This window comes from Engraulis encrasicolus, chromosome 2 (assembly GCF_034702125.1).
Source record: "Engraulis encrasicolus isolate BLACKSEA-1 chromosome 2, IST_EnEncr_1.0, whole genome shotgun sequence".
Classification (NCBI taxonomy): domain Eukaryota; kingdom Metazoa; phylum Chordata; class Actinopteri; order Clupeiformes; family Engraulidae; genus Engraulis; species Engraulis encrasicolus.
In genome coordinates this window covers 11,848,649-11,867,773 of record NC_085858.1, presented here as the reverse complement: position 1 = coordinate 11,867,773, position 19,125 = coordinate 11,848,649, and the positions used below count along the sequence as shown (strand labels likewise).

General features: G+C 45.0%; 1 protein-coding gene across 1 annotated transcript in view; it reads left to right on the top strand.

Moving 5' to 3' along the window:
• Nucleotides 1-19,125, top strand: part of stx1b (syntaxin 1B) — a 67,240-nt gene that overhangs the window by 29,907 nt on the left and 18,208 nt on the right. Inside the window, exons 3-4 of the mRNA XM_063222118.1 lie at nt 2,244-2,343; nt 15,475-15,549. Of these exons, the coding sequence (XP_063078188.1) occupies nt 2,244-2,343; nt 15,475-15,549 (175 nt within the window). The remainder of the gene's footprint in view (nt 1-2,243; nt 2,344-15,474; nt 15,550-19,125) is intronic.

The window sequence follows — 19,125 nt, the reverse complement described above, 5'->3', positions numbered from 1 at the left end:
GTCATTGAACTCTCCCACCGTGAGACAGCAAAAAAACCAGCACACGGGATGCTAGAGGGGACAAGAGAGAAAGATCGAGAGAGAGAGAGAGAGAGAGAGAGAGAGAGACAGAGAGACAGACAGACAGACAGACAGACAGACAGACAGACAGACAGACAGAGACAGATAGACAGAGATTTAAATACATATGGTTGAGACGGTAATTTCAGAGAGAGAGAGAGAGACAGAGACAGACAGAGACAGAAAGACAGAGATTTAAACACACAGGATGAGATGGTAATTTCCAGCAATGAACCAAAAAAGAGAAAGCCTCCACATTTTTTTTTGAAGGGCCAGACATCAGGGAGACCTAACACAAAGCCCAAACAGCGTCTGATGTGCCGTCATGACGTTGTTTTTGGGCGTTACATAACAGGAGCCAACGAGAGGACATCCTTATCACCATCCTTTTAGCTGCTAGACTGCAGAGCTTAGGAACAGCAGCACAATTTTATTATTAGTGGTGCATGCTTTCCATGCTGAACATTCAGCAGTTCAGTAAATAGTAGGCCTATGTGTAGTATTTTTTTCCGAATATAACATATTGCTTCGCTGATGCTAACTGCTAAAAACGCCAGAGCAGCTACAGGCGGTGGTGACACTGGCACTGGCACGATGACAGGGCCACACCCTATGAGCGCTGGGACACTGAGGCGTGAAAGGATTCCTCTGAGCCTAAGCCTCCATCCCCCCTTTTTCTTATACAGTCCACCTTCGATCCACCCCCACACAGAGACACGGCTCCACTGCCTTGTCATAAAATTAGCATATTGAATCTGTCACATCATACACTGTGGTACTTCATGTTTTGTCAACTGTGTATGATCCCGACATCATTGTGTTGTGTTTGTTTACTCTTTTCGCTACACATGTGACAGAGGAGAAGGCAGGGTTTCTTTTTTTGTCTGCTGTGATATGATACGCTGAGCTGATCTAGCGTCTTTAGCATCTACCGGCTAGACTAGCCTGGCTGGCTTCCAAAGTGAGGCTGTCTCTTAGCAGGCAGCCTAGTCCCAGGGCTTCCATCCTCACTCCATTGTGGCGGGTGTGTGTGGGGGGGATGTTTATTTATAGAACATGTTTGCCCCATTGCTTCACACAGCACTTGATGTGCCTTCCCCCCAGTTACAAAACACAGCTGGTGAAATCTCTGGTATCACAGGTATTTCGGCGAGCTCATGAAGGAATATAGCCATTGTCCTGTCACTGGCCAGACACTTGCGCAATGTTTTTTTAAATCCAAACAGGGGGATTCATTCGATTGCAATGCATAATGCTACGAATTAAACCTATTGATTATATAACACATTTGGATATTGTTTTCACATTCACTTAACTGACCAATACACGTAGATACTGTCACTTAGCCTATTAATTCAATCCATAATGGTGGTGTGTTTGCTTCTGAAGACAGATATATGAGTAGTTGCTTACAGTGCTGGTGGGAAATACCATTGGCGCCCTATTCCTCTGGTTATGTAAGTTCCCTTGACATCCACCACTTTAAAACATCGTGCTTTGTTCCGTTAAATAGATATTGTCAACATGAGGGGAAATTGCTATCATTAAGACAAACTTCTGTGGAAAACTGATCATTAAGTAGCCTACACCTGTTAACAAGAACACAAATCCTCCATGTAGCCAAAAGGCAAAAAAGAAGCGGATCCAACTAATTTATTTTGAGTTAAATACATTATTCTAAGACATTTTAATAAATTACAGCATAAATATGGGAAAAGTTTAGAAACACTTTGAGCAGCCACATTGGTGTAGCTCTGTCTATAGCATCAGATATTCGTAGGCTAACGATAATTAATGTACTTATTTTGCTTTATTTATTCTTTGCAAGGTTTTGATGGAATGTTGTTTTGCTTTCTGCCAGAAAAGCCCTGGCTGTGCAGAGAAAAGCCGAACATAGCAGCTGAGTTCAAAAGACAAAAATTTCAAAGCCAAATGTTGGCAGCCCATTTTTGTCTACTTAAATCAAAATATTATGACAATTCTTTTTTCCCTGTCATCTTCTTTTCTTTCACCCCCTTTCTTTGTGTCTTTCATCATCTTGTCATATCCTCTTTCACCATCTCCCTTTATCCCCCCATCCAACTCTCTCTCTCTCTCTCTCTCTCTCTCTCTCTCTCTCTCTCTCTCTCTCTCTCTCTCTCTCTCTCTCTCTCTCTCTCTCTCTCTCTATCTCTCTCTCTCAGGTGGAGGAGATTCGCGGCTGTATAGAGAAGCTCTCTGAAGATGTGGAACAGGTGAAGAAGCAGCACAGTGCCATCCTGGCAGCGCCCAACCCTGACGAGAGTGAGTAACACTGACAGCTACGCCAACTTCACCTTTCCTGCCTCGCACGCACATCCACACTGCCCCTGATTTCCATCCCACTATGCCGCACTATAGTATGCCGACCCTACTCCACCCTTCACCTTTAGCTTCCTCCACAGGCTCCCTTACATGCCCAACCCTTCTCCTCAAACCTGCTCTAACCCCCCACACACCCTGATGACAACTCAATGACACTGTCTTCACCTTTCTTCCACCCACTCACCGTTAAGAGCCCCATACCCACCTTCAGAGGCGTCAAAACCCCCCAGTTCACAAGCAGAAACCCTCCTATACAGAGCGGCCTCCCTGTGTGCTCTACCTGTCTTGACTACTACACCCGGGGATTTCGACACCTCTGCCCCCACCTTTAACCTCATCCCCAGTACCACCCTCCTCCCATTGACTCTGGCTCACCACTAGCACAACCCCCCCACCCCCCCAAAAAATAAATAAAATGTGAGTACCTCATACCTCAGGGCGTGGTGCTGATCTCCTCTGCGTCTCCTGCGGCTATTTATATCCCAGCGTTGCTCTGTGACACTGCCAACACCAACGGCTGCCATGCAGCCTGTCAGTCAGGTCAGGGCACGCTCGAGTTCAGTTAAGCTGCAGCATGCAGATGACCTGTACTGACCTGCCAATGAAACTGCAGGTGGCAATTAACTTTGTTTTGCTAAGTGCAGCATATTTATGATTTGTAAGACGTTTGTGCATTTGTCCTCTCTAAACGTATAGTCTCATAATGCACGCTGCTCTGCCAGTGGAACGTCCTAATAGTTGCTGAAAATACTACCATCGCACTACACCACTACAACATTACACAGGGCTTTTAATAATACATTACAACTTGGTCATTGCCGTTCTGGTAACAGCAAATGTATAACAGGGCCCACGTTTTAGCAGACTGGTAAGAAATATTAGAAGCGGGGGAGAAGTGAGTATCCTTCCTTCTCCAAAGGAGAGAACTATTGGCAAGGAGAGGAATGCCCTCTCTACATCATGTTTCACCTCAAAGCATGCCAACATGACACTAACACAAGTGTCAACTCCATAACAGTTCACTTCTTCTTTGTGTGCAGTCAGAGCTAGGCATTGCGTAAAGGGGTCAGAATGATAGACATTCATATTTATTTATGGCCTTTCTTATAATTTATTTATATATTTCCTTCCTCTAACTTCTACATGCAATTCTGGAACATCAATCTCTGAGCTTTTCCAGAATAGAGAATATCACGTATCACATGTTATTTTTCCCTCTATCGACTATTGACTTAAAGATTATCAAAAACCAGGCAGGTGGAAGTCCTACTCTGTCCGAAAGTAAAAGAGCAGCTCCAGCATTCTTCATGGCAGGGCGATCCAAAGAGGCTACCTTCCTGGCTGTCAAAGACGGCTGCCTCTTCCCTGCCTGTTTGGCTTTTTTTGCATTTACGTCAAACAACTTCCGTTTTTGAAGCGATGTAGGTATAAACGACTACCGGTCTTCATAGAACACAGTGGGGTTGTTGTCAGTGTACAGATAATGCCACTGGATGCACCTTATACCTGCTCTGAATGCATTGACTCAAAGGTGTCTGTCGTCACATGACAAAGGCCCATGAGAGTTCTGAGCAGACTCCATGTGTTCCATGTATTCCATGAATGAGGCCTGACTCAGTGGCAGCTTTATGGGAAAGAGCAGCTTTAGTTCGTTAGAGTGTGTGTCCCATGTTAACAATGCACAATGCACACACATGCACACACACACAGACATGCAAACATCCATACACACACACACACACACACAAGCACACATTGTGTACACTTCTCCTCAGGGTTACATGCAGGGCTTTGAACCGGTTCAAGGAACGAAAACGAAAACCGGAAACTTTTTGTATTTTACAGGGAACAGAAACGAAACCGGAAACGTTATTATTTTTTATGTTCTGGAACGGGAACACTTATTTAAAAATAATGGTAACCGGTTAATACCGGTTAATACCGTTCCTCAAACTAAAAAAAAAAGTAATTATTTTCCTGTTACCATGACAGCTGAGGTTCACATCCTGTGTGACATCAGACACTGAATGGAGTGAGAGCTGTGGATTACAAAGTCTCCACTCCACATCTTAAATAAGAGAAACCACTGTCATACAATAGGGCAGAGTTTCCATTGCATCATTGTAAGACATTGCAGAGAAGCGCGTGTAAAGCGCACTGAGAATGTTCAACGTTATTGGGCATCCATGGCCGCTTCAAATATGCACAAACTCACAATGTCTATCATAGCGCTCCCCGTGACCCAAGTCAGCGTGGAGCACACATTTTCATCATTGAGGTTTATTCTCCTCTTCTCCGCTTAGGTCGTCCCTGAATGACAAAATTCTGGAGGATATTTTTTTCATCCTCTTGAATAAACAGTTTGGAATGTAGGCCGAGTCATTTGCACTTCCGTCTTTCTGGTTAATTAACGTCAGTTAGGCCTATGGGGAGTAATCAGCTGACAGAAACGAAATTAACCGTTCCGGGAACAATATTTTTTTGTTCTAACCGGTTCGGGAACGTCAATTTATTGGTGGAACCCATAACCGGAAACGTTATAATTCCGTTTCTGTTCGGAACGGAACCTTTGGAAAAAAAATAACGGTTCAAAGCCCTGGTTACATGTGTCCCTGTTATGGTACTCACGTTAGCTCATGTTTGTGGGTCAGTGTGTGTGTTCAGAACACAACGAACATTGACAATGTGGCAAACATAAAGGTCACAGGTGCAAACTCAAATAAAAATCAGTGCAGCATATCAATTCAGTGCAAAAATAAAGACAAAGAAAATGAATTATTTCATATAAATCTGGTGGGAGACTAATGACTGTGATAGGCAGGGGCGTGGCAGCAAATTGTGGGCCCTATGTACCATCAACTCCAATGGACCCCGCCGGTCATATATCTACATAAATCGGACTGTTTGTGGGACCCTCTATAAACATGGGGCCCTGGTAACTCAGTCACACTTTACCACCCTATACGACACCTTTGTCCATCATGCAGAGGAAATACACACTGACTTTATGGCCCACCTATAGAGAGTTGTTGGGGCCTACCACCAGGGTGGCATAGCAATTACTTCAGTTGCTTACTGTGTATATCACAATTGATTTTGACCTCACAGTACAAAAACTGAGCTATAAGCAGTATTGCCAGATGTGTTTGATCAAATCCCACCCGAAAGGTTCTCAAAAACCACCAAAATGCGTTAACATTTTTGCCCAATTTCACAAAACTGCAGACAAAAACGCCAAATTGGCCGATTTTTCCCGTTTTTACCAGCAGACGGCCATCCCAAGTAACTGCCTAATCTGGCAACATGGGCTATAAGACCAATGGTGATGGGAGAGGATAAGGCCTGCTGCATGATGCCTCATGGGGTCTGGCTGCACATGTTTGCCCCCTGTGCCTCTGTTGGCCTCTCACCAACTGTCCTCACAAAGCCTTGCCCCAGATCTCCCCTGACCTCCCCCATCACTCCTCTTCCTTTTTCTTTTTTTATCCTCTCTGTGTCTCTCCTCCATCCCAGTCACTTCCACAATCTCTCTCCCTCCTTCTGTCTTCTCCCTATACCTCCATCCCTCAGTGCCTCAGCTTCTCTCTCTCTCTATCGCACCACAGTCCATTTTTACATTACTTTACGTTGCATTTAGCAGACTCGTGACAAAATTCTAAATTCCCTCCACACTCTCCCTCCTATGCCCATTTCTATGTATAATATGTTATGTTTGTGATGCGTGAGTCTTTTATGTATACACAAACGTTGGATGAATGCAATGTGAATGTTACCTAAGCACCAGGGTAGGATACGGGTTCCAGCATGCTGCTGATGGGTACAATGAGCAGCCATGTTTGTTTTTTTGCTTCTCATGGCTTATCCAGTCGTGATGTGCATGTGCGTGTGTGTGCGTGCGTGCGTGCGTGCCTGCGTGCGTGCGTGCGTGCGTGCGTGCGTGCGTGCGTGCGTGCGTGCCTGCATGCTCACATTTGTGTATGTGTGTGGTGCGTGCATGTGTAGGCCTATGTACATGCCTGCGTGTGTACCTATGTGTGTTTTGTGTGCGTTGTGTGTGCATGTGTGTGTCTGATGGCTTGGGGCTGTGGGTGGGGGACAAATACTAATCAAGGGTGTGAGGCTTCAGAGTGCCTTCAACACCCATCCCTTCATCTGTCCGCCCATGGCTCTTTGTGTGTTTGTCTGTGTGTGTGTGTGTGTGTGTGTGTGTGTGTGTGTGTGTGTGTGTGTGTGTGTGTGTGTGTGTGTGTGTGTGCATGTGCGTGTGCGTATATCTGTTTATGTGTGTTTGTAGTCCATCCACCCACACACATTGCCGCCTGTGAGGCCTCGCCCATATTTCAAGAGCTGCCCACTCACACAGCACAAACACTCACGAACACATGAACACACACACACACACACACACACACACACACACACACAGTCCTCCTACTGCAAACTCATTCCTCCCTCGGCTCCCATCGGTGTGTGACAGTGCAGTGTGACCCCACCCACACACATTATGGCTGAGCCACCTCCTCACAAACAATATAGGCGGGCAGTAAAACACATACAAACACACACACACATACACACACACACAAGTGCACATGCATGCACTCACACATATACACGCACGCACGCACGCACGCACGCTCACACACACACACACACACACACACAGAGCAAGAAAGAGTGCGACAGATAGACAGAGAGAGATTTATTTTCCTTCACTTCTTTCCTCCATTTTGTTGGACTTCAAATTGCTATTGCCAGGGAGTGTTTTGTGTGTACGTACTGTATGTCAGCCAGGAAAATCGAAACAAACTACTTTTTTTCTGCATTTTGTCTGTATTTCATATCAAATTCATAACTGGAGTAAAAAAAAATTGGCCGAAACATGTTGGCATTTTTTTACAGTTCCATCACGAACTAGCTAAGTTTATTAAAACCTTTTTAACCAACAAGAAGAGTGCCTTGGATATGGTTCATTGACCTGGATCCTTATTAAAGGATAACCAAAGAGCACCTTCGCCAAACTTGACTGAACGTCGAAGCCCTCTGACCCTTTTCTTTTTTCTGGAGTAAAAGAAAGTTACATATTCATTTCTTTTTCTGTATGGAAAGACATTCATTTCTCTGAAGTCGGGGCCCATCAACAATGTTGCCATTGGAGTGACGTCAGTGGGCTAGTACCGTTGGCCTACCATTATGCCGGAGACCCGGGTTCCATTCCGTCCCTTGGTCGTTTCCGTTTCCCCATCTCTCCCTCTCTCTCCCTCTCTCTCTCTCTCTCTCTCTCTCTCTCTCTCTCTCTGAATGTGCTATTTATTTCAGCGTCTGAAATGACACCCTTCACTCCTCTCAGGTCGTGTTCACCTTTGTTTGGTCTGTAAGGTCAGACCAGCATGAACAATGCTCCAAATAATTCTCCATTTCAATCCAATTTCATGTTTTTATCCCTTGGGAAGCTGCCAGTGAAATTATATACAGTATCCCCTCTCGTTTGCCAGAAAAAGCCTCTTTTTATTGCAGTCCTGACATGACCTATTCCAGACACCAATGTTTACATTATTATGTCATTTCTCTAGTTTTGAAGAGTATTTTCAGGGAAATATCAGTTGGGTTACAGTTAGAGAGATATTAAATAATGAACAGTTAAATAATGAACATATGATCAGTGTTAAACCTGACTCCTGCCAGATGAGTGTGTTCCGCCTTGCTTTTGGCTCTATGCCATATGTGTACGTCTGCGAAGCCTTACACATAATTGGAGAAACCGCTTGTCTGACATTTTTAATGAGGTGATACTTAACCTATTCACACATTCGAAAATACAGTTGAAATTACAGAATCACTGTCAACGAGTGATGCCATGTGAGAGGCCATTGTTGTCTGAAACAATCACTTATTGCTCCCTCCAGGTTTATACCTTGAGTAGGCTACATCACATCTTCGAAAATCCCACGATCCTGATTGGTTCGGCTGCATGGCAGTTCAGGAGTCGGGCAAATCTGAAAATCCTCCAGACCCTCGAGTAAGGTCAGGAAGTTGAGCGGAAATACATGAGTGTTTGGCGAGACCCCGGTATTAAAAATATATATATTTGTAGGTATTTTTTGCCTTTATTTTTGACAGGAGAGTGGAGGAGACACAAGGAATGAATAGGGAGAGAGAGACAGGGAAGGATCTGCAAATGACCCGGGCCAGAATCGAAGCCAGGTCACAGGCATAGTAATCCAGTGCCCTACCGTTAGGCCACAGCTGAGCCTGGCGAGAGCCAGGTTAATCAGTGTTTACTCATACAAATATTTACCCTTTCAAATGATATACTTTTAGTAGCCTTTATAACCAGGAAAAGTGTTAAATACTAGAAATCAAAAACAGCGTCAAAACACTAATGGAGGGTAGAGGAGCAAATGGGTTGGTAACCAATGCAGTAAGATGAATAGCACAGTAATCAGTACATCAACTTGTTATGCCCAGAATTGCCCTTATTTGGGCAGACTTTTTCTTTTTCAAACCCTCTCCACTGGCTTTATGTCTGGCTGAATGCACATTTATGTCCCAGTAACTGAAATAAACCAACACACTTCTAGCTTCAGGCAAGACCATATACTGACTGTGACTCTGCATAGTACGTCCCATTCAAGTCAGTCTGACCCACCGCTCTAATTGCCAGCTGTTCCTTCGAAGTCAATGAGGTGGGAGCAGGTTTCGCTCAGTGTGTTGTGAGGTTGCTGGCCCACATGATACACTAAAATACTGGGCATAACATTTCAGCTGTTCCTGGCCTTACCTTGGCCTAATGGTAGGGCACTCGGCCACTATGCGGCGGCCCCGGGTTCGATTCCCGGTTCCTTTGCCATTCCTTCCCCGTCTCTCTCTCCCCACTCGCTTCCCGTCACCATCTTCACTATACTGTGATAAATAAAGTCAAAAGGACCAAAAAAGTATCTTTTAAAAAAAGAAAAGACATTTCAGCTGTTCCTTTGAAGAATGAGATCCAAGCCCATCACTGGAATCAGTGGTTCTGATACTGGCTGTGGCACTGTCAGCTAGTGTACAGAGGCGTTTGATGAATGTCCGTTCATCCGCGCTCTGAGAACTTCCTGTGCCCGGGATCTCTGCCACGCCAAGCTCTGTCTACAAGCTTAGTTCCTCAGCCAGGCTAATTTAACTTCACTAATTACAAACAATGTGTCACGTTCGTATGCTTTGGCCTGTGATATACTGTATTATCCAGTAGAAGGATTGAAGATGAGATGTTTTCACATCAACTTTAGATGTCTGAAATGGGAGCCTACTGTACGGCCATAAATCTCCGATATTGCTTTGCACACACACACACATCCAGCCACTAACATGCAGAGCACATAGGATCAAAGGGAGAGACAGGAAGATGGAGACAGAAATACAGTGTACGTACACACACACACACACACACACACACACACACACACACACACACACACACACACACACACACACACACACACACACACACACACACACACACACACACACACACACACACACACACTGAGGAGAGATAGTGAAAAAAGACAGCCAGCTAGAGTGACTCTAGAGAGATGGATATTTATACAGACAGAAACACAAACACACAGACACACAAACATGCACACGCACGCATGCACACTTCCTCTCTCTCACACACGCATCACGTACACACACAGACACACACACACACACACACACACACACACACACACACACACACACACACACACACACACACACACACACACACACACACACACACACACACACACACACACACACACACACACATCCAGTTCCATCAGTCAGTGCCCTGGCTCGTCCTGGGCTGCTTTGGGCACGCTGAGTTTGAGCCTCGCCCAGACATGCCAGTGGTACTGCACAGGGTACAGAGGTGAACAAGGCCACTGGGCTGCTGCAGGCAGTGACTCAGGCAGGCAGGCAGGCAGGCAGGCACACTGGACCAATACTTCACAGCTGACTCTTCCTGCACCGCATCTCTCTCTGGCTTTCTCTTGCAAGGACACGCACGGAGACAGGCACACAGGCACGCACGTATGCACACCCTTTCACATATAGTCTGGCTTTGCTGCTGATAGCCAGCTTCATAATTGAATGAATTTGTGTGTGGGTGTGGGTGGGGGGGAGGGGGCGCATGTCTGTTTGGTGTATCTCTTTGGTGTACGGTGTGTGTGCATATGTGCATGCCTGTGTGTGTGTGTGCGTGCGTGCGCATGCGTGCATGCTCATGCAAGCGTGTGATTGTGCATGCATGTGTGTCTATGTTTCCAATGGTTTTTCAAGTGCTTCCATTCTTGTGAAGATTTTCATGCATGATTTTTGTGCTCACATTTATGATTTATCTTACATTTGCATGTTTCTGTCTAATATGTGGTTTGCATGTTTGAATCTAATATTTGGTTTGCATGTTTTGTTTTCCATCCCTTTCTTTTCTGCCACCCTCTTTCTCCACCCTCTCTCTATTTTTCTTTCTTGTCCTTTTTTTCCTTTTCTCCCATTTTGACAATGCCATCTTGAAGGACTGCTCTTGGAAGACTATCATTGTCAAACATGAGTCCGTAAGCGGAACTGTTACTGGTTAGCTAGCCAATGGCAGCTGGCTGGTAAATTCATGTTGTACTTGTCACTGTGGTTAGATGTGTGTGTTGTGCATTTCTGTTGTCTATTGTTTATCGTTTGTGTGTGTTTATGTGTGTCCTTTATAGAAAGTCCTTGTCTCATGGAGTCAAACTCACTGTTTTTCATTATGCTTTAGTCATTGATCTGTCTTGTAGATGTTCCAGCAAATGTTCACCCTTCAGTTTAGTCCTTTGCGTGCTCACAATGTAGGGTATCTGCAATTAGAGCTTTTGATATGTTCACTACAAACATGCCAGCGAAGGTGGTGTGTATATGCACACACACCATCCAGCACTCATACCGAAAATATTTCAACATATTTGAAAGAGTGGGATTGAAGTACACATTGTACGTCAGATCTTTTTCTGACATTGCATTTACGTAATGGTGTAATGACTGTAGTCTTTAATTCAATCAGTGCTTAAGTCAGACAGTTCCTAAAATCTGCTCTGCTATAGGCAAGAATCATGTCCAAATCATTTGTACAGGTCTGAGCTATCTATCATTTCACAAGATCCAAATCAAAGTCAGAACACTTACTGCATTAGTGATGAACACAGCCATGAAACATGGACAGAAAACACAATCAACATTTGATAAATTTAACTAGACTTTAATCAAATTTAACTACATTTAACTACTACATGAGTTTTTTCAAGTAGGCTAAATCTTTTTCATCTAGTTGAACAATTCCTCTCCAGAGTTATTCAGTAACACTTTATTTTAAGGTTTACATGTTAGCCACTTAAACATGCTTAACGGTCTGTAGGCCTACTGTATAAGTACCTTAGAAGACACATGTAGAGTGATTTTGGCCAGAGTAGGTACTGCAACTACGCTACTCATTGCAAATGTTCTGCCTATTCCCAAAATGTATCTTTTCGATATTTACAAAGTAAACTAAACAAAAAATGTGCAGCTAAAGTGTCTATTACTGGAAATTCAAAATGGCGGACATGAAAAAGATCCGCCTTTTCATGTAAGAAAGGTATAATTTTCTTCTGTCATAATGAATGCTTAGAAATTAATGGTCATGGTTGTATTTGTGAAATCTGGAAATTCTATACAGTAGAAGTAGAAATATTGTTCTGGATGTAATTACAACACAAGTTTGACTGTTGGCCTTAAGTGACATTCGGTTATGTCAAAGGTTGTCTTTGCCATAACCGAATGTCACTTAAGGCCAACAGTCATAAAATGTTTATGACATGGACATCATGTTTATGACTTATCTATGACTGTGTCATGACACTGACACTATTATGACACTGTAATGACATGCTTATGACACCGGCGTCAAGTAAAGTGTTACCCAACTGTAATAGCCTATCACACTACTTATAATGTTGTAATTACATCCGTAAGAGTATTTCTAATTCCACAACTACTGAAAATGTTAGGCCTACATACTCTATCTTAAAGCAAAGGCAATAATTTGTTAGGCGTGCTGTGCATACATACATTTCTTGTTCTTTGTCAATAAGAACTTACTTAATGATATAATAAGGACCATACATCACAGACTTCCTAGCGTCGTGGCTGGCTATGGTCTCATCGCTCTCTCAAACTGCTGATGGGCCTTGTTTAGTGCATCAACAGATTGAGTTGTTGCATTTGATAACCACCCACTCCACACATACGCATGCATGCACGCACGCACACACCCACGCATGCACGCACACACAAACACACGCACGCATGCAAGCACTCACGCGCACGCGCACACACACACGCACACACACACACACACACACACACACACACACACACACACACACACAAGCATGCACGCAAGCACATTCTCACAGGAGTGCTGCTCCTAGACAGCAGTATTGACTATGACAAACAGTTGTGTGCAAACATTCGGATGCCTCTTAAGCGATACAGGACACGTTCCACATTTGTACAATCAATCAGCCAACAAGCACTGTAATTTCATTTACGTGACTGAAAGGGCTCACCACGAAAACGAGTTTCATGCATCAAGAGGACACATGCTCATTTGCTAGATTTTGGTTCAAGATTTTTTTTTATTACTGCAGCTGATGTTTTACCAAATGTATGCCATTTAAAAATTCTGAATCATTAATTAAACGTTACAGTTGAAACAAAACAGATTTCACACTGATAAGGAATGCCTCAAATTAAATCAGCTTTTTTTAAAAAGCCTACATATGAGGCCTATATATTTTTTATACAGGTATATACGTATGAAAATGTTTTACATGTATTTTAATTCATATGATTCATACGACACTTGTATGAAACCGTTTGGCCCAACACATCTCCATATGCATGGATCTTCATCCTGCTTGCTGTGGTTGCTATAGTAATTAGGCGATATAGCTCTGACACAAGTCATTGCACAGGACTCACTGCATCGCCATGCAAAGTGTTACCTACTAACTACAGCATAATTGCAAATGAAAGCCTGAGCCCTACCATCAGCACCTTGCAGCCACGCTATAGACGTATGCTGGGTGGAGGAGAGAGGGCCTCCTGCAACAATAAAATGGAGCTGGCAATTTAGCAATTAATTACAGCTCGTTATGCACAGTTGTAATTAATTGGTGATAAATAAACATGCTATGCGTATAGAGATGCCTCTGACGACAAACATGTACCACCCTGTTGGGTGTGTGTGTGTGTGTGTGCGTACGTGTATGCGTGTGTGCGTGTGTGTGTGTGTCTGTGTGCGTGTGTGTGTGTGCGTTCGTGCGTGCGCGCGCGCGTGTGTGTGTGTGTGTGTGTGTGTAGTAGGGTTCCTGGCTGCCTAAGACTGCACATGCTCAGTGTCTCTCCAGAGGCGCATCATTGCGTATAGCCAGCCATACGTGTGGAGGAGGGGAGATAGATAGAACAGAGGGATGGTGAGAGACAGAGGAGAGAGAGTGGCAGTGGGAGGAGGAGGGGGAGGATGGAGAGAGGGAAAATGACCAAGGCAAACAAAAGTGTATCACAGTAAAGCAGAGAGAGAGAGAGAGAGAGAGAGAGAGAGAGAGAGAGAGAGAGAGAGAGAGAGAGAGAGAGAGAGAGAGAGAGAAAGAGACAGAGAGAGAGAGAGAGAGAGAGAGAGAAGGAATGGGAGAGACAAAGATAGAGGAACGAAATGGGAGAGAATGGCTTAGCAGGTATTGAACGAGGGATGAAGAATACTGCGGTGGAAAAAGAGGAAAGCTAAAGAGAAATATGGATAAAAGGAGATTGAAAGATCGTGTATAGAGAGAGAGAGAGAGAGAGAGAGAGAGAGACAGAGAGAGAGAGAGAGAGCGAGGGGTGGTGATGGTGAGAGATAGAGAAAGAGGGTGAGAGACAGAGAAATTTGAAGATAAAGAGAGACAGAAAGTGAGAGAGAGAGAGAGTGAGAGAATGAGAGAGAGTGGGGGGTGGGGTAAGGGATATGGAGTGATAGAAGGGAGTGGTGCGCGGTGTAGAAAAGGCTGAGCTGGTTCCCATTGAGCTGGGGGCTCTGCAGTGAACATAAATCAGGAGTGCAGGATTGCAGCCGGACCCTAGACACACACACACACACACACACACACACACACACACACACACACACACACACACACACACACACACACACATGCACACACGCACGCACGGACGCGCACACGCACACACACACACACACACACACACGCACACGCACACTCACACACTCTTAAGCACTATAACCCTCCAGTGACCCATCCCACACACATACACACATGCACACACACAGACTTGGCGCAGTCTGTCAGTCCTTTAGACATATGCACACATACACGTTCTATACCCACCCTCATATTCTCACGTACAGCACAAACACCTCGCATCCCTCCCCACCCCCGCACACATGCACACAAACATACACACTACACACATACATACACTGTACACAATGTGCCCTCCGATCTACTGGTCCACCCACCCACTGTTACTGAGCCTAAAGCGAGTACCACATACACATACAGTACACACACTCTTACTGAACATTAGTCATTATTAACCAGCGATACTCACTCCCACACACACACACACACACACACACACACACACACACACACACACACTACACTGATATGCACACATGTGAACACATACAAACACATGCATGCACGCACAAACAAACACGCACACCAATGCCCACATGCATTCACATGGAAACTCACACTGGAAAATGCATACCCACATCCATTACACAAGCACTTTAAACACATATTTACACACCGGGTCATGCGAACCCACACAAAAACGGTACACTTTCCTGAAAATCACTGTGTTTTAGTGTTTCCCTGTATCTGTCAGTAATGTAGCACCCCCGTCATCATTTCTCTTCCTAATTAGCTGTTTTCTGTGCTCTCTCGTCTCTCTCTCTCTCTCTCTCTCTCTCTCTCTCTCTCTCTCTCTCTCTCTCTCTCTCTCTCTCTCTCTCTCTCTCTGCAGAGACCAAGCAGGAGCTGGAGGACCTGACAGCTGATATCAAGAAGACAGCCAATAAAGTGCGCTCAAAATTAAAAGGTGCGTACTGTGTGCACAACACATCCTCTTGCACTCATGTGAAATGAAAGCCAGTAGTTTCAGACACCCCGAGAAAAGGCAGGTAGCCTACATATACTGTCTACATAGAACCTCATAAATTTGCATTTTGTACAAACTTCTTTATAAATGCTACTGACTCTTAACCCGTGTTAAATTACATTTACGACTGTATAATCGATTTATGCCGATTATTGATATCGATTTGCAATGTTTGTATTGAGAACTGCAGTGGTGAAGTGCATTTCATGGTGGGGAAATTGCTACAAGGAAATTACAACAAAAAATGTGAATTACTTTTGTAAATTATTTTCAGCCTTGCTATGTTTCTGAATGGCCTTGCGTAGAACAAAATAAGGTCACGTAAGAGATCCTTCATTTGGAAGCAGTTCAATAATATTTTGCCTAATCTGTCATGTGTATGCCTAAATATACAGTATGTCAGTTAAATATATTTGCAACGATCCCTCACAAATGTAGGTTTTCAGTTTCATGCTGTGGTTTCGGGCAGTGAATCATCCATACACTACAAAGACAGCAAGGAGAGAGAGAGAGAGAGAGAGAGAGAGAGAGAGAGAGAGAGAGAGAGAGAGAGAGAGAGAGAGAGAGAGAGAGAGAGAGAGAGAGACAAAACAGCTCTGAATAATTAAACTTAAGTGAGTTCCACCACAACCTTGCTCCGTGGCCCTGTGCAGTTTAGTGCAGATCTCTCTACAGCACACAGTTACGCAACAAGATGGAGCCGGCGCCTCCTTTTCTGCTCCCGTCTTCAACCCCCATCCCCATCCCCATCCCCAGCCCCAGCCCCAGGCCCATCCATCCGCCAAAACCTCCAACATAAAACTTACATCGAGCCACTTTGTCCTGCATTCTGAGCAGTAGCCCAGTTTCGCCGGTCATCCTAAATGCCTTTACAGCGTCACTCCCCCTCGCTTCACCTCACCTCCTGGCAGCGTTTCACCACGGGTGCTAGACAACGCCACCGCCACCCCTCCCCCTCTCCCTCCACAACCTAAATTTAAAGCATGCACACAAATACATGACTAAGTCCCTATAAATTGCAGTGCATGGCAGCCACCGCGGCTTTCATCGATTTATCTGTTTGGGCAGACTCTGATTTGGGGGCTCGGCTCGATATTAGTCGGAGGATTTACGGTCATCTGCTATGCGGACATCCTATGGGTCATTTTGGCTTTTCTGTGCTACTGGGGGGTTGTAAAAAAAGCAAAAGAGAAAATATGCCGGCATTCACTCTTAGCAGTTGGTAATTACTTGGCCTCCTTTGATAGGGGGACGAGTGTGCTGCAGAGGTCAACCAGTTAAATGTCCGGATTTGACTGTAATAAAGGAAGGAATTACAGCTGCCCTAAACCCCTCGCTCAGCTTGTGGCTAATAGTTAGCTAGCAGTGCTAACTCTTCTTCAGAGTTCAAGGGCAGAGTGATCTTAGTAGGCTCATAATGTTCCTCGTACAGCCTTTCACTGGCGTAATAGTTAGTGGAGTCAACAATAATCGATTCAGCAATGCATTGCAATGCAGGGCAGGACAATTCAATAATCGATTCAGCACATAATTGTCATAGTTATAATTGATGCAGCATATTTGATCAAGTTTCAATTGGGCATTTCTGGAGCAAATTAGGCTAACTCTAAATTAAATTAAAGCACTTCAAACATTGAAACCTGCAGGACTGATTCACACAACAGCCATTGAAATGTTTTCAGTATCTGACTGCTTGTATTTCCTTATTGCCTTGTTTCAGTAGAAATGTGACAGCAGAAATGTAATGCATTGCAATGCATCGTAGAATCGGACTGAATCGATTCGAATCGAATCGTTACCTGCCGAATCATAATGAAATCGAATAGTAAGGGCAGTGCCAATGCACACCATTAGTAATAGTCATTGGTTTTTTTTTACTAGCATATTACTACAGCACTATGACATTTCACAAAGCCTTTTGTAGTACAGCAGTAACAGCAAACCGCACATTCATAACAGGGGCCTTTGTGCGGCTAATAACTAGCAGCTCATTGCTAACTCTTCAAGGTTCAAGGGCAGAGAGATCTTGATATAGATGAGCCAACCATGAATGTTACCGGGAGGGGCGAGGCCGAAGAGAGAGCTGTGTGCGATCATTACATGCATGTAACCACCTTACTTTAATGCAAATAATCTGGCGGACACGCACATAACATTCATGGCTGTATGGATCGAAGGTCTCTGTGAAAGGCCATGTAGGCTAGTGGAGTGTGTGCTGGTGTCAAGACCCCACCCCCTCTCTTACCCATTGCAGCAGTTCCCCTCCTCTGGTTACACACACAAACAAACACACACACACACACGCACACGCACACGCGCACGCGCACGCACACACACACACACACACACACACACACACACACACACACACACACACACACACACACACACACACACACACACACACACACACACACACACACACACACACACACACACACACACACACACACACAGAGAGAGAGAGAGAGAGAGAGAGAGAGACACACACACACACAAACTCTCTCTTCTCACCCATCCGCGTATGACGGCAGGCATGATGCAGGTAGCCAAGTGTCAGTGTCAAGGTTTACCCCCCCACCCCCCTCCTCTCCTCCCATCTCCCTCTCCCCCTCCCCCGCAGCCCCCCTCCCTGACGCCGCTGTTCCGTTCCCCTTCCTCTGGAGAGGCACACTAATAAATTGCCTTCCTCGGATGAGGAGCCTTGCAGTAGATGAAAGCCCTGGCTGGATGAAAACACGCGGCTATGTATGCATCAGCATCAGCGCTGGCTGCCACAGCTTTCTACATGGCTGCCTATGCCACGCTGCGCTGCTCTGTGCAGGGCTGTGCAGTGCTGACTCCTCGCCCCGAGCAGAGTCGAGCTGAGATGAGCCGAGCTTGCTAGCCGCCTGTCTGCACTCCTCCTCCTTCTACACTTCTTCAAATGCTGCAAGCAGGCTGCAGCGGTGGCGTTACGTCCTCCTCCTCGTCCCCGCCCTGCCTATCAATAGTGCTGCAGCAACCTGAGGTGTGTGTGTGTGTGTGTATGTGCACTTGTGTGTGTGCATGCGTGCGTGCGAGCTTGCGTGCGTGCAATTGGCATTCAAGTTGTGAAAAAGCGCTGAGAAGCTAAAGCGTAATCTCATTACAATGGGCAGCCTTGAGCCAATGGCATATATGTCCGCTGGAATATTAGCGCACTGAGTTAGAGAGTATCCCAACTGCGCCCACGCGGCCTTATGTCTTCAGCGGTGCATCCAATTACAACTTGTGTCATTGCTGGAGCTGAATTGAAATGCACATGTTAGGGCTATCAATATGCAGATCTGAAAGAAATGCAATGCAGGCGATCCACACACAGCATGGTGATGCCTGGTTGTAGTGCCTATGAAGAAGAGCGGTGTCATACCGGAGACATCACTGTCATGTGCGTGAGCATTTGTGTACAGTGCATATTGCAGACCTGAAAGAAATTTAGGTGCCCTAACTGTGGCCTAACGGTCGGGCACTAGCTAACTACGCCGGCGATCCAGG